The sequence below is a fragment of the Coccinella septempunctata genome, chromosome 5, assembly GCF_907165205.1.
Source record: "Coccinella septempunctata chromosome 5, icCocSept1.1, whole genome shotgun sequence".
NCBI lineage: Eukaryota > Metazoa > Arthropoda > Insecta > Coleoptera > Coccinellidae > Coccinella > Coccinella septempunctata.
The window spans coordinates 39,788,480-39,803,743 of NC_058193.1; the positions used below are offsets into that span (position 1 = coordinate 39,788,480).

At 41.6% G+C, this 15,264-nt stretch overlaps 3 protein-coding genes across 4 annotated transcripts; all 3 read left to right on the forward strand.

Moving 5' to 3' along the window:
* Positions 1-291: 291 nt before the first annotated feature.
* Positions 292-7,855, forward strand: LOC123312795 (lateral signaling target protein 2 homolog). Its single transcript, XM_044897292.1, has 4 exons — positions 292-671; positions 1,872-2,150; positions 2,212-3,470; positions 5,891-7,855. The coding sequence occupies exons 1-4, from the start codon at positions 636-638 to the stop codon at positions 6,594-6,596; spliced, it is 2,280 nt and encodes a 759-aa protein (XP_044753227.1). The 5' UTR covers positions 292-635; the 3' UTR covers positions 6,597-7,855.
* Positions 7,856-8,534: 679 nt separating this feature from the next.
* On the forward strand, positions 8,535-12,379 carry LOC123312916 (cilia- and flagella-associated protein 58-like). Of its 2 annotated transcripts, none has more exons than XM_044897500.1 (13): positions 8,535-8,756; positions 8,825-9,189; positions 9,243-9,417; positions 9,478-9,792; positions 9,847-10,108; positions 10,162-10,370; positions 10,423-10,694; positions 10,747-10,843; positions 10,900-11,050; positions 11,109-11,391; positions 11,447-11,618; positions 11,887-12,180; positions 12,237-12,379. In XM_044897500.1, the coding sequence occupies exons 1-12, from the start codon at positions 8,643-8,645 to the stop codon at positions 12,103-12,105; spliced, it is 2,634 nt and encodes an 877-aa protein (XP_044753435.1). In that variant the 5' UTR covers positions 8,535-8,642; the 3' UTR covers positions 12,106-12,180; positions 12,237-12,379. The 2 variants fall into 2 exon arrangements, with proteins under 2 accessions (XP_044753435.1, XP_044753434.1); XM_044897499.1 differs by having other exon boundaries at positions 8,539-8,756; positions 11,887-12,184.
* On the forward strand, positions 12,268-13,014 carry LOC123314150 (copper homeostasis protein cutC homolog). Its single transcript, XM_044899270.1, has one exon. It carries the CDS (start codon positions 12,268-12,270, stop codon positions 13,012-13,014), a length of 747 nt encoding a protein of 248 aa, XP_044755205.1.
* The last annotated feature ends 2,250 nt before the right edge of the window (positions 13,015-15,264 follow it).

Sequence of the window (15,264 nt, forward strand, 5' to 3'; positions counted from 1 at the left end):
ATATACCGATTTCAAAAAATCTATTCTCTCACAGATATCGAAAGTGTTCCGTCCAGTTATTCACGAAATATTTCAAATCTCAACCCTTAAAACAATGCCTATCTTGAGATACGCCACTGATAATCGTTCCTTCCAAGAAAGGAAACTGTTCGAAATTTCACATCGCGATGAAGAAATCTACAAAGGTTTTCGAACAGTTTTCTATAACCGAAAAACCGTGAATCCTCAGTACGGCCCCCCGCACAGAGATGGCGCTGTCGCCCTTCAATCTGTCACCCTCCGCTACTGTCACTGTCATTTTGAAAGCGACATCCACTCGTTGTTCCTCAGAATTATATATTTCGTGAGTCATTTTATCTCGTTTCCGAGTTTTCATTCGAACCAGTGCTTTTTTCGACTTGAATCTACATCGCTCGGACATCATTATCTTTGGCGGTAACGGTAATTGCTCCCAAACAATGTTCGATTCCTTAACGACGTGGTTCTCTGAGTGTTCCATTTATCATTTGTGTGGGGAAATACGCAAGATGGTCTCATTTGATCGGGACCAGTGAAATATGTACGTATTCTGTTCAGTTTCGAAATTCAAGATTCATTTTTCCGAGAGGTAATGGTTCCAGATTGACTGAGGAATCATGGAATCTATCAGAAGATGGTTTTATAGACCTAAGGTCAGTATGTAATATAAATGTTCATTGTTTATCGAGTGTGTTTATGGACTCTTTCGAATAATATGTATTGTAGGTACTCCAAAATTGGTTAATGCTAACATTAGCATGAGTTTGGCCAATTTTACATCGTCTAATTTGCCTAACCTAATTTTCCTGTTGGAACAACTTTCTAAATAACCGAAAACGAGGGATCATGGTGATATGATAATTCGAATGATCATTTCGAACGTTTTCTCTTTTAAGTTTCACTATCAGAACGCTCATTAGTGAAATCATGTCTTGAAAGTGGAAAAAATAAGATTTGCAACTCTCCTTTGTTGAAATATTCCAAATTTCCTCGTCTGACAACAATGAAACTGTACCAAAACAACTATCTCATGAGATATTTGATAATCGTAAAGTCAATACAATAATTGTATTATCTTCTTACCGATTGTGTTTTTCAAATTATGTATCTTATCCATTGTCATTAACTACTTGATTATTCGATGAAAGCAATCTCCATAACAGGAAGGAAATATCCACACTGACCTTAGAAAGAACACACATGTATTATGATTACTTCTTTGTATGCATTGAATATTATCATTAAGGTATCTGGTCCTACCAAGAATCAATATTTTAACAGCTTCTGATAATATTCGGTTTGTGGTGGATTTTGGTCACATGCTGCGGGGATAATGACCTTTGAAAACTTGAGATTGATTTTCATTTCTGAATTTTCTATAAATGGTAATTAAAAGCGATAATCCATCATATGATGAGGTAGAAAATAATACCAATAAAAGACTCTCAGGTTGAGTAAACATCTCATGGTTGATCTGAGAATATCACAATAACCTTCGAGGAATTTCACAACATCAATATTATCGGTCCGAAATAAATTGGCAAGGTAACAGGGAAATCAAAACGAAAATAAATGTGAGGACTGACAAACTGTTATTTCTGAAAGAATACAGTTAAAAGTCGCGTTTGTTGTATAAACCGAAAGTTCGTTGACCATGTATGTTTTTATTTGAGGAATAATTAGATTCCGAAATTAATACGAATTCCGATTAGGATAATCAACAACGGTCGAAACAAATGTTTCTGGGTGTTTGAATTGCTAAAACCATAATTAATTATCAGTTTGAAGTATGTACATAAGAAACGTCCATGATTCATTGTTCACGTTAAAGGAGCATATCATTCTTTTTGTAGAAAGACGACACGTCCCTATTGGCCCAATTTTTTTACGCTGACGAGGCTCTGAACATAATCGCCAACGAACTGGACAGTTTCGACGGTCGCAAAGATCCAGAAAGATGCACCACGTTGGTGAACCAACTGCGACAGTCGCAGGACAAGGTGCTGACCATCACCAACGCCATCATGGACGAACTGATAGGCGACGAGAGGGTGGACAGGGATTTCAGAGTGAAGTTTCCCGAGGACGTGCTGCAGGAGAATCTAGCCGGTCAGCTGTGGTTTGGAGCGGAGGTGAGAGATATGAAAACAGTCAACAAAACATAAAGTAATCATATATTTCCCCATGTTTCAGTGCCTGGCGGCCGGATCTTCCATAATGAACCGAGAACACGCCAGCATCCTCATGCGTCCCCTGGCCAAGGCAGTCACGAAAAGCCTCGAGCACGTGAGGAACCTGCTGCGCCAAGCCTGCCTCCGTAACAACACCCCCAACGGCCCCCTGAAACTCGACCAGAACGACCTCATAACGGAGATGCTGATCGAGAGCCTCAAGATATTCGACAAGTTCTTCGCCGACTTCGAACTGGCCTACGTCAGCGCCATGGTACCCGTCAAGTCCACCTACGAGTACGAGCTGCAGGAGTTGATCAGCGTGCTCTTCTCCGAGACCTTGCAGCGGGCCCTCAAGACCAAGCTGCTGTCGCAGGAGATGGTGGATTCTTGCGATCCGGCCCTTATGTTCACCATACCGAGACTGGCCATCGTGCAGGGGCTGTTGTCGCCCAACGACGAGCCCCTGCATCTGGACAGACCGGCCGAGCTGATGAGCGACATGTTCAGACCTTTTAGGGTGCTATTGCGTCGCATCAGGGAGCTGATGTGGACGTTGGACAAGAAGGAGTTGTATCTGCTGGAGAGACTGTTGTGCGACAACGAGGATCTGGCCTTGAGCGACGTGAAATCCGTGACTGACATGACTTTCGACGAGGATCCTTGCGTCATGATCGATCCGATCTACCTCGACTACTCCACGAGGTTGTTACAGGACGAAAGTAAGAGTTTTATGGATAAAAAGGGCGGTAGGAAGGACCAGTCGATCGATATTCCATCGACGTCCACCTATCCCCTGGTGGATTACGCGGGGACTTCGCCGATCCAACACCAGTCGCCGCCGAACGAGGATTCCCTGAAGATAATCTCCGACGCCGCGGCCACCCTATCGTCCATCCTCACCAAGGAGGAGAAGAACGACGCGGAGGAGAGCGACGGGGAGCTGGACTCGCCCAACGATTCGGGCATATCGACGGAGACGGCGAGTCTGGACAGATCTCCGACCTTCGAGGGCGAGGAAAAGAGGTGTAAGGAGGGTTGCTGCGGGAAGACGTGCAAGTGCAGGAGGAAGCAGGGTAGGACGGGCGGGGGTAAACAGACGACGTCGACGTCGAGGAGGATCCTGAGCAGCAGGAAGAGGAGACAGTCGGAATCTCTGCTGGACGGCGATTCGTCCAGCGAGGAGAGTTCCGAGGCGTCTTCGAGCGGCGCCTACGCGGATACGGAAGACGTCGCGACGGCGGTTAGGGCGGCCAGGATAAGGGTGCGGGCGAAGTACAGGTAGGTTTGTGGTTGGTGCTAGATGAAACAGCGGACGTTGTCCTGCCTCAGTGAGGGAATATTTAGTAATTTGAAGTCACCTTTGGGTAGCTTTCCTAGTCTTTTCTCTTTAATTTTTGCCCGTAGAGTGGTCAGTAATGTCGTATAGTAATCTTCGGTTATTGTTCTACCCTTATCCAAAAAATCAATCATGATTACTCCATGGAAATCCCAAAACACTGAAGCAAGAACTTTTCCAGCAGATTTTTGGACACTAAACTTCTTAAGTCTTGGAGAACCAGAGTGTCGCCATTCCATCGATTGTTGCTTTGTTTCTGGATCGTAGAAATGTACCCAAGTCTCATCCATAGTAACAATTCGGTTTAAGAAGTCTACATCGTTTTCAAATCGAGCACAGATCGAACGCGATGCTTCTACCCTTGCAAGCTTTTGGTCAACATTCAAACATTTGGGGATCCATTTAGCAGCAATTTTTCTCATGTCCAAATTGACGTGAACTATATGGTGAACTCTTTCGTATGAAATATTCACTGCTTCAGACATACGTTTTAGCCCAATTCGAGGGTCTGATAAAATCATGTCATGAACTGCATCGATATTTTCGGGGACTTACACAGAAACTGGCCTTCCCGATCAGTCATCATCTTCAATGACAAATTTGCCTCTTTTGAAGCTTGGAGTCGCATACGAAGGGCATTGATCACCAAGGGTATTAAGCATATCTTCGTAAATCTGCTTACCTCTCAACCCTTTTAAATACAGGTACTTGATGATACTCAAATTTTTTTATTTTCTCAATTTCGGTGGACACCTTCTTTCTTTTAATTTATTGCGTAACGCTGGTTTACTTTTTTGACCTCAAACTTCACACTGACACTTTTAATGAGCTCCATTATTTGTTTTGGTAATCGTGTTTGTCCCATCCGTTGAGCATGTCCGTACCAGATCAGTTGTTTTCTCTCTATATCATCCATGATTGTGCCAACTACTCCCATTTGATTACCTACTTCCTGGTTTCTTATTTTTTGCATTCTTAATATTCTGGCCGATATCCTTAACGCATCCATCTCTGCAACTTCTATCCTCTTCTTATTTCTTTCTGTCAGTTTCCATGTCTCGGACCCATTAATTGGCTTTTGATCATTGTATTGTAGATGTTGAACTTTCGTGATCTAGTTATGTTTTTGCTCCACAATATTCAAACAGCCAATCACTTTTCTTGCCTCCGTTACTCTAGATCTTATCTCATTGTCATATGTGCGCCGCTTGTGTCAAACTTCACTCCCAAATACTTGTACTTCTCGCGAGGTTGTATGCCCTCTGTACCCCCAATATCCAGTACACTCTTTTCTTCTCCTACACAGAGGTATTTAGTTTTTTCTAGGTTAATTTCTGATCCCCAATATTCATATGTTTCTTTCAGTTTGCGTGTCATGTATCCCAGATCTTCTTTGTCTCCTGCGACCATTACCTGATCATCCGCAAACTGTAAGGTGTAAATGTTTGTATCATTCAGGGGTATGCCCATCCCGGAACATTTTCGCTTCCATTGCATTAAAGCATTTTTATATATACTTGGGTATAAATTGGGTGATATGGTGCATCCCTGTCGTAAGCCCTTATTGACATAAAATAGACTTGACAATTTGTTTCCTATTTTAAAGCCCCAATCGAAGTCTGGTTTATATTTGTGTTTTGTAGTGTTTCCCATAGCATACACCAAGGTATTGAATCATAAGCGTTTGGTTAGCTATGCTTTGCTAGGTTAACTGAACTTCTTTTTTCAATTATCTGGTTCATACAGAACACATTGTCCGTTCAAGATCTTCCAGCTCTGAATCCACATTGTTCCTCCTTTTCGTCAATTTCTTTTTCTATTAGGGTTCTTAAAACTCTTCCGTATAGTCAATACATATAAAGTACTCCAAATTAACATACTTATCACTAATCACTCAAACTCACAATGATAAATCAACTGATAATCAAAATGCTGAACTTTGAGAACGCAATATTGTGATATTGTTGTTCATTAATTTCATTTGTCAACTGTCAACCGTCGCCAAGTGTCAATCACTTATCCTTGGAGGATAGACTACCCAACATACACTTACGCACGTTTTCTTGATTGTCCCAGGCACTTTTCTGTCATTTTTTTCAATTTTATCAACTCAAATCACTAATTTTTATTATAAGGAAGGTTTTAACGGCATGCAGACAGGAACTGAATTCTGAAAAAAGTACCACCCAGAGCAGGATTCGAACCTACGACCCCCAGATTACCGGTCAGGTACTCTTTCAACTGAGCTACCCGGTGGTACTTTTTTCAGAATTCAATTCCTGTCTGCATGCCGTTAAAACCTTCCTTACATTATGTTTCCAGACATTAAAACTATCATTACTAATTTTTATTGTTGCGTTAGATCCAGCGAGGACCTGGTGCACCGCCTCTTCGTGTGCGTGGCCGGCGTCGCCGATCAGCTGCAGACGAACTTCGCCAGCGACCTCAGAAACATCCTGAAGGCCGTGTTCCTCATCAACACCTCCGACTCCGACGAGACGTCGGAAAACGCGATACCGTCGTGCCTTGAGACGTCCACCGCCTCCATCGAGTACCATCCAGCCCCCGCGGACGTGGTGGAGACGAACGAGTTCAGCGTCGACCCCAATATCCTGGCCCAGGAGGCGCTGTTCGACACCAACGTCTACTTCCACATCGGCGACGGTCCCGGCGACATGGACGGCAGCTTCACCAACCGCCCCAGGCACCAGGAGGAGGGCGACGGGGGCGGCGGCGTCGACGACGTGGCCTCCATCGACGAGGGTCTGTACAGGATCACCCTGCGGGACGATTACGGGGGCGGAGCGCGGCGGGAGGACGCGGGGGCGGTGGAGAGACCGCCGGTGTGGTTGCCCGACGTGGAGGCGCCGAAATGCATGAGTTGCGGCGCCAACTTCACGGTGGTCAAGAGGAGGCACCACTGCAGGAACTGCGGCAAGATATTCTGCGGCAGATGTTCGTCCAATAACGTGCCGTTGCCGAAATTCGGTCTCACGAAACCGGTCAGGGTTTGTAACAAGTGTTTTATCTACAATTTATCGCCCGTGCAGTTGGTACTTAGCGATTAGTGTGAAATACGGTTGGCAGCATCGTCAAGGTCACTCCCGGTGGAATTTCATCGTTTTTGCTACGCCCAATAGATGAAATTCAAGTAGATTGCCAAATGAACGATCAAGTGACCTCGCGATTTTGATAAATTGTGATCTAGAAGAGCTGTTCCTGCTGCAATGGAAAAAATGCAACATCGATTTCCTTGTGTCATAAATTCTTGTAAACGAAAATTTTTGTACCCAACATATGTTGCTTTTGTATGCTTGATATGTCTTGAAATTCATTATGTTTCCTCATTTTTATTCGAGCATTGTAAAATATACAATTTACCCTCTTATACCGTCACAATATTCAATTTTTTACAAAATATGACTCGATGTGAATTCAATACAAATACCTCATGATTTAAATTCCTCAACACTTTTAATTTTCAATATAAATCTTGAATTTTACCATACAATCCTCAGAGTTTGGATATAAATTTTAGTTTCGTAAGAGTAGCTTTTCATTTTCAATTCTATAAACTCATTATTTCCACAGTATTCAGTGAACACAATCCGAGAATCAAAGGAGTCTGATGGCGTTTCACACTGCTTAAATTTTTCATTAGCAGGATTTTTGCCGTAGAGAAAAATTTCCAGTAGCAAAGATTTCAAGCGGTAGTGAAATAAACTTCACCACTTCCCACAATTTTCACACACTGTAATGTCTTGCGAACCTTTGTATATTCAGCTTTTTACTTTTCCATGTACAGTATCGGCAAGACCATTTGATTATTGTGTTCAGATTAATATGTAAATAATGTGTGTGAAATGTAAATACGTAATCTCGACATTGAAAATTTTATTTTTTTAATGCCTGTTGAAGAAACGGTTGTTTAGTATGAAAAAAAGTGTGATTTCGGTGTTCTTGAAAATATTTTTATCGACCATGGATGTATTTTCTCCTAGTTTCTAATCGTACGGTATCTAATTATTTTTAAGTGTGTGGGAGTCTTGGAAATTTTCATCGGTAAGGGTACATCAGAGGAAGCACACAAGTGTTGTACGTTTATTTGAAATTTCCAGCCTCCCGATGACAAGTATCAATAATTTGGCTTTGGCTGAATATTATACATAGGTCATGGTTAGTTGTAATATTTTGCAGTAAGTACAAAAAGTAGCTGTTCTGTTACTTTATGTACTGAAATACTTTGTGATAAACTTGTACATTTATTTTAATTGGTTTGGGGATTAGCCATATCTCTTGTAACTAATAAATCTATTTTCAATTCGAATATTGTCTGTTATTTATCTGTGGTAGCTGATCGTTAACCATTCGTTAACAAGTTAACGAGAAAATTTCGAAACTAAACCTAATATCATACCTGCTAGGTCTAAGGTCAAAACCAAACTGACTAAGAATACTTGAACAACTAAAACTTACGTAATTTTAACTCCAAACAAGTTTTCAAAAGCACTTTTTTCACTTCAGATCAAGAAAGTTCTAGATCGAATTATTCCGATTTGAAAATATTTGAAACAGCCAACTTATATGATTTAAATTTATACAGTTGTGGTCGCACATAGAGATCTATGGAAAACCATAGACTTAAAATAATATTCACAGAGACTTTATATTATTTATTTCATTATTATGTATAAAGTCTCTGTAATTTCAAAATCCATGAGGAAAACTACAGATTGCCTGTAGGGTGATGATGTTTTGGGTAGCAAATTCAAACTAAAGACCTAAGTTCGTTAGCAGTGGCGTAGCATAGACACATTGAACTCTATGGCATAGAAATACCCCACGTCAGTTGATTCATTCTTTTACAGGAATAGATAACTCGGCCATCTTGTATATTGTATATAAGCAATTATTGGTAAAATTGCTTCCCACCCTCGAAAAGAGCCTGTGTATCTCATCAACCACCTATAGAACTTGTTGGATCAATATTTATTCCGTATCCAAGCAATACGCCTAACAGTTATGACGGAAACGTCTAAGATTTTTCTTGTATTCAGTGTCATAAAAACTTGGATACTTTTATTCGACATACCTTTGGTGGAAAGAACTGAAAAATGGACGAAGATGTTAGTTATATGGAAGAAGGCGAAGAAAATGGTGAAGAGAATTCTCTCGATCCGGACGATCCACATCATGCCTTCGTTATTTTGGAGAGAAAATTCAATAAGGCAAGTGAACCTTCGGATGAAGTACAACAGTTTAGACAAAAATGGAATGAGTGTAATTTTTTCACCAGGTTGTCTCCGACATGGAACAGAACCCTGCGGCTGCCCAATACGCTGAAGAATTCACCAATCTCTTCGACGCCCTGTACAAATCGCACGAAAAAGAGACTCAGCTCAACGAAAGATGCCAAGATGTCGAATACGAACTGGAGACCAACATGAGGAAGTTGGAGAGCGCCATCAAGCTCACGGAGACCGACCAGTTGGTGATAGACGACCTTAAGGATCAGATCCAGAAGGCCTGGAAGATGGCCGACGCCGCCCACGCCAGAGAACAGACGGCCCAGGAGATCATCGAGAACCTCAGGAAACAGGTGGAGAGTCTCAACGCCGAGATCGAGCTGAGGAATAAGTTTGCCGCTGAGCAAGCTGAGGAGTGAGTACAAACAAAACTGTGTATTTTTTCATGATGATTCCAATTTGCCTCAGTACCGGAGTAATGAGCAAGAAAAAGGAAGGTCTCCAAAGAGAGAAGGAAAGACTGCAAGGGGAAGTGGTGCAATTATCACAGAAACTACAAAACGCACTGGGGTACCAAGAAGAACTGGAGCATAAAAACTCGGCCGCCGATATTAAAATAACCGAGTTATCAGCCCAAGTAGACGTGAGGGATGAAAAATGCGATGTATAAGACGGAATCTTAATCCCCCTGAACAAATTTCAGGACCAAACGGGAGAAATCGATAGGCACAAACGTCAGGTAGCCAAGCTGAACCAGGACATCTCCGAAGTGAAGGAGAAGCTGAGCGAGAAGGAGTTACAGCTCAACGAGCTCACCGAGGTGGTCGGTTACCACATGAAGCAGATCGCGAGGTTGGAGAATCAACTGAAGGACGAGAAGACGAACTACGAGAGGCTGTATAAGGACCACGAGGCGTTGAACGCCAAACATTATAAGGTTTACGAGGACCTCCAAGTTGCGCAGAGCAACTACGAACAGACCAGGAAAACCCTGAACAAGAAGGAGCTAGAGTTGAAGGTGGGAGTTCCAATGCGATAACGCAATAGTTTCAGCGATTTCAATCTCTTGTAGAACGCTGAAGATACCGTGAACCACCTGAGGAACGACGTCACCAAATTGACTAAGATGAAGGATCTGTACGATAAGAAATTATTGGCCATGGACTCGGACAAAAACGATGTGGTACAGGACAGGAATAAACTTCGGCAACGTCTGGTCATCATCGAGAAAGAAGTTGACGACATGAAGAAACAGGCAGATGCCGAAAAGCGAGCGATGGATTCCATAGCCAGGGAAAAGGAAATAATGAACAAGAGCATAATGAGGCAGCAGGGTAAGGCTGGGTGTCGCCCATTTCGACATCACTCGGTACCTAACTCATTACAGGTGTGGCCCAGGAGCAACAGAAGCTGATCAAAATACAGGAGCAACAAAAGAAGAAGTTAGAAAACGAACTGGACCTTTTTTACCTGGAAACCAACAAGCAGAAGAAGATAATCAGCCGACTGGAGAGAGAAAGGGAAAGACTGGCCGATGAGCATCTGGACATGACCAGGCAGATCGAGGAGGCGATGGATCAAATAAAGCTTAAAAAAGTGGGTTGGTAAAACGCGTAAAAACCGAAACGCACGTTTTTCTTGCTTGCAGACCCAAATCTTCGAGCTGAAGAAGGTGCAGAGCGAGCAGGTCAACAAGTACAGGATGCAGCAGAACCTGTTCGACATCACCAGGGCCGAGAGGAACTCCCTGCAGAAGCAGCTGCAGGAATCCAACGCCGAATGCAACGAGTTGAAAAAGAAGCTGAGGATAATCGCTCACCAGACGGAACAGCTCAAGGAAGACATCTCGATGAAGGAATCGACTTTGATCAAGGAAGAGAACATATTGAGGAAGGCGATGAAGGATAAGGAATACCTGAAGTATCCACGATTATTCTGTCGCTTTCGAAAGGGCTGATTTTGGTTTTTTCAGGATGGAGCTGACGAATACGCAAGACCAAGTGAAGAAATTGAAGGAAGAGATCCAGATGATGTCGGAGGAAGAGAGAAGATTACACCAGAGTCTCATGGTGAGTAATTACACTCCGCATTATTTTCTGAGCATCAGGTGAGTGAAAAATTCTAGAACAACGAGAGATTGATCCGAGAACAAGCCAAGGATTTGGAGCAGTTGCTGAACGAAAGAGATATACTGGGCGCTCAGTTAGTGAGGAGAAACGACGAAATAGGTCTTCTACACGAAAAGATAAACATCTTCCAGTCAACCCTAGAAAGAGGTTAACTATCCTGATCCTTTTAATAATTCGAACGAAGTGTTAATCTCTCCTCAAACAGGAGAAACCCAGTACGACCAAAGGCTGGACGACATCAAGCTGTTGAAGATAGAGATCAAGAGGCTGAGGCAAGAGAAGATTCTGCTGACGAAATCCGCAGACAACGTCTCCGATCTTCGACAGGAGGTGTTCCATCTGGAGAGGGACTTGACTAGAGCTCGTCTGAAGTGTAGAGCCTTGGAAGAGGAGGTCCAGAACCCTCTCAACGTGCACAGATGGAGGAAATTGGAAGGTTCGGACCCCGAGGTCATGGATCTTCTCCAGAAAATTCAGCTTTTACAGAAGTGGGTTGTTGGTCTCGGATTTCAGGTCAGATGATGATGTTTTCGTACGTTTTAGACGTCTCTTGCATCAATCTTCGGAAGCAGTGGAGCGTGAAAGGCAACTCAAAGAAGTTCAACGTTTGTACCTCAATTTGAGGCAGGTCCTAGCGCAGCAACCGAGTCCTAGCGTGAAAGAGGAGCTGAACAAGACTCAAAAGGCTTTGAGGCTGAGGGGGAATAAGCTCAAGGTTGATAAAATATATCATCTTACTGAAAACTGCTGTTTTTTTTAATGCTTTGTGCTTTGATTGTTTGTTTCTTATCAATCAGGCTGCAGATAGCATGGCTTCAGCTGATCGCTTTTCAACTCCCGAATTTTATCTTGAAACGCAAAATTTGAGTTTGAATAGAGAGGCACCTAAAAATTTGGGGGTCGTGCCCATCCCGGCCCTTTGCTGCCTACGCCCATGTTCAACAAAACAACTCCCATCCCCAGTTTCTTATCATTGTTTTCAGTGTTTGGTTTCCGAATTGAACATGGCCGAATATCAAGCGAAAGAATATCAAATAAGTCTGCAGAAAGTAACGGACGAACTGAAGGACCTCAAGAAGAAATACCTGGCCGATAAGAAAAAAGAAGAACTTCGGTCCAGCGCGCAGAATTCTGCCAAAGGAGATAATGTCATGAATCAAGGTCAAACAAAATTCACCGGTGGCGGGTTCCGAGTAAAGTGACTGTTTTTGCTCGAAAACAACAAATTAAATCAATTATTGGCACTCTGTCGCTTTGTGTTTATCTATAATTGTGTGGTTTGTAAGTAAAGACCTGCTTCTGGCGAAATCATCTTGATTCTTTCCGTTTTTAGGGGTTTAATCGAATAAGCTATAGGTTAGAAAATGTCAAAGGTCCTGGAGGTTTGTGTTGATTCTTTGGACAGCGCGTCTGCAGCAATCTCCGGTGGCGCGGGTCGCATCGAGTTGTGCTCTTCGCTACTAGAGGGCGGTCTGACGCCAACTCCAGGCTTATTGATTCAGGTTCAAAATTTGAGCGCGAATAAAGTGCCGATATATTGTATGTTGCGTTGCCGCCCCGGAAATTTCATATATAATCGCCAGGAATTGGAGGTGATGGTGGAGGACGCGAAAATACTGAGGAAATATGGCGCCAGTGGTTTCGTTTTTGGCGCGTTACTAGAAAATGGCGCAGTCGATATGAAGATGTGCAGGGAGATCGTGAAGGCTTGTTATCCCTGCCCGGTGACATTCCACAGGGCTTTCGATTTTTGCGAACGCCCCTCAATCGAAATTGAAGTTATCATAGATTTGGGATTCGAAAGGGTCTTGACCAGTGGTAAACAGCCTAATGCTCAGCTTGGTTCCAAACTCATCAAGAAGTTGATGGAGCAAGTTGGGAGCAGAATAATCATAATGCCTGGCGGTGGAATAAACAAGGAAAACTTCAAATTTATAATGGAAAACACGGGAGCCAAGGAGTACCACGGTTCCTTCAGAAAACCCAAAGCTTTGACAGAAAGCGAAAACTGCACCACCACAGATGTGAAGATTGGAGAGAACAATGGACCCATGCAAGTTACTGATAAGGAATATGTTGCGGAAATAGTACACATGTTGGCTAATTGTTGAAGATTACTGTATATTCCATACCGACTGATTAAAAATGTATTTAAAATTTTCGATGTTCTTTGTGGATAAAGAAGTTGTTGTTTAAGGAAATATTGACTTGAATTCATCAAGTAGTTTGTAGGTGTTTTAATCCAATGTTCAGTGTGTCGATGTTTGTCTTAACAAAGAAATATTTGGAAAGTAATAAATTTATTTTAACCATTTTTTGTCTTTTTATTCCAACCAGGGGAAAAGTTTTTATGGGCTTAGCGTATTCGGTGAAAACTGTCATCAACATAGAATAAATTCATTAATCTCATGGAAGAAGGAGAATAATCTTTCAATTTTATTCACTCTAAAACGGTGAGTTCCAGTGTTGAAATTGCTACAACCTTTAAGGGCATGAAACCAAAAGAGTATATATTTCTCTACACAACAGGAAGCTGCAACAAAAATTTGAAGAAGTTTTGGGACATTTGTCTATTTCACTGATAGCTGCCAAAATTGAGGACCATCGAATAATTGACGCGCTAGATCCTTCATCGCTTATTATGATTCATTAGCTTCTCAGTAAACTGGATTCGTAAAGGTTCGATGTCAGGAAAATATCACACGGTTTTTTGAGGATCCTTGAATGCTTACCTGAATGGTAATTATTATTTTTATATCCGAAATTCCCGGTCAGAATGTCTTCTTCAGAGTTGATGGCCATGGGGAGTTGAATTCCTTTGAATATCCGAACCACCTTGGCCGATACGATATTATGAGTCTGTTTAAGCATTATGGGTTGTTTATATTTATGCAGAAACGTACAAGATTAGAGAAATATATATGTACGTCATGAATAGCTGCCTTAATTAAATTTATAGAGTTGATTTTGGTTTCCGTTAGGGTATTCCTGAGATTTTCTGTGAATCATGAGGATTTCTTTCGTCATTTTGGAAACGAAACAGATGAAGTCATCAATGGAACTTTCCTCACATCAAGAAATATCTGCCTGTGTGAGAGAGTTCGGAGGAAAAGATTTTTGATTGGGCGTAATAAATAAGATCGACTTATTCGTGATATTATTTGATTCTAACCGCACTTTTTACCCGCTCTTTCTATCCGCGCTTTTTACACGCGCATTCTACCCGCGCTTTCCATCTGCGCTGAAAATGAATTCAGAGAAAATTGTGTTAAGGTTCGTAATAAATATTTTTGTGAATTCATACGCCATATTTTCTGATTTGGGAATATACTCAGAAATATGATTCCTGTTGAAATAAAGGTGACAGATATTTCTGTGGCAGATCATTGATATTTCAAGAATGAGGGGCTTTTTTATTTTATAATGAGATATTGCTAATATTTATTGAAGATCCCGTATCATAAGAGCATATCGATGGTACAAACATCCTGAACGACCTGAACCAAAAGAAAAATGACCAAACAGATGACACCCTCCTCTACTCTGATGGAGAAACTTTCATCTGATGAAGATATTTCCTTGCACGCGACAATGCATATTACAGTATGGTACCTGGTGTACAACTAACATCAGCGTGTCATAGAGAAAGGATTTTGTTCTTCACTTTCTATCAGTGAGAGTTGAAGTAGAAGTGCTGAATTCTTAGCGGAAAGCGCCATAACACCTGGTACTACTGTTACTTTATTTCATAATTTTATCGGCGTTTTGCAATTCTGTGCTATTCCGTAATAGGAACTCCGCCTTTTGGTGATTTTTTTTACTTTTCGTGTGAGTGCTCTGGATTTGTGTGAACTGGAATTGGATAATCGAAACTATAGTGAGTAGAAGATCTTATCAAAGTGAATATTTTTATTGGAATTTTAGTATTAGGTAGAAGGGGTGGATTGTTTGAAAATATGGAGTTTCCACAATGAAACATCCAATTGTTATGACTAGCATCGAAAACTATATGAATTAAATGTATTATAATCCCCTCTCTAGAGTAATAAAAATAGTAGTTGCGCAGTTCTTCACCACACTTCGAAGGCCTTTCAAACCTTATACCCAGACTGTTTAACTATAATTGCTTCATTTGGATTTAAATCGATGGAAACATCTATTTCAAATGTAGAATACCCCAGAGAACTTGGAAAATAATTTTACAGGAAATAATGAAAGAAATCGGAATATTTGGTAAATTGAGGAAATAAAAAATAATGAGGAAAAAAATGTAGATATCAAAAGTTTTCAATTTTAAACATGTGAAATTCGATAAAAAAACAGTTTTCCTTTCGATAATCACTCATATCTGCTATCTACAC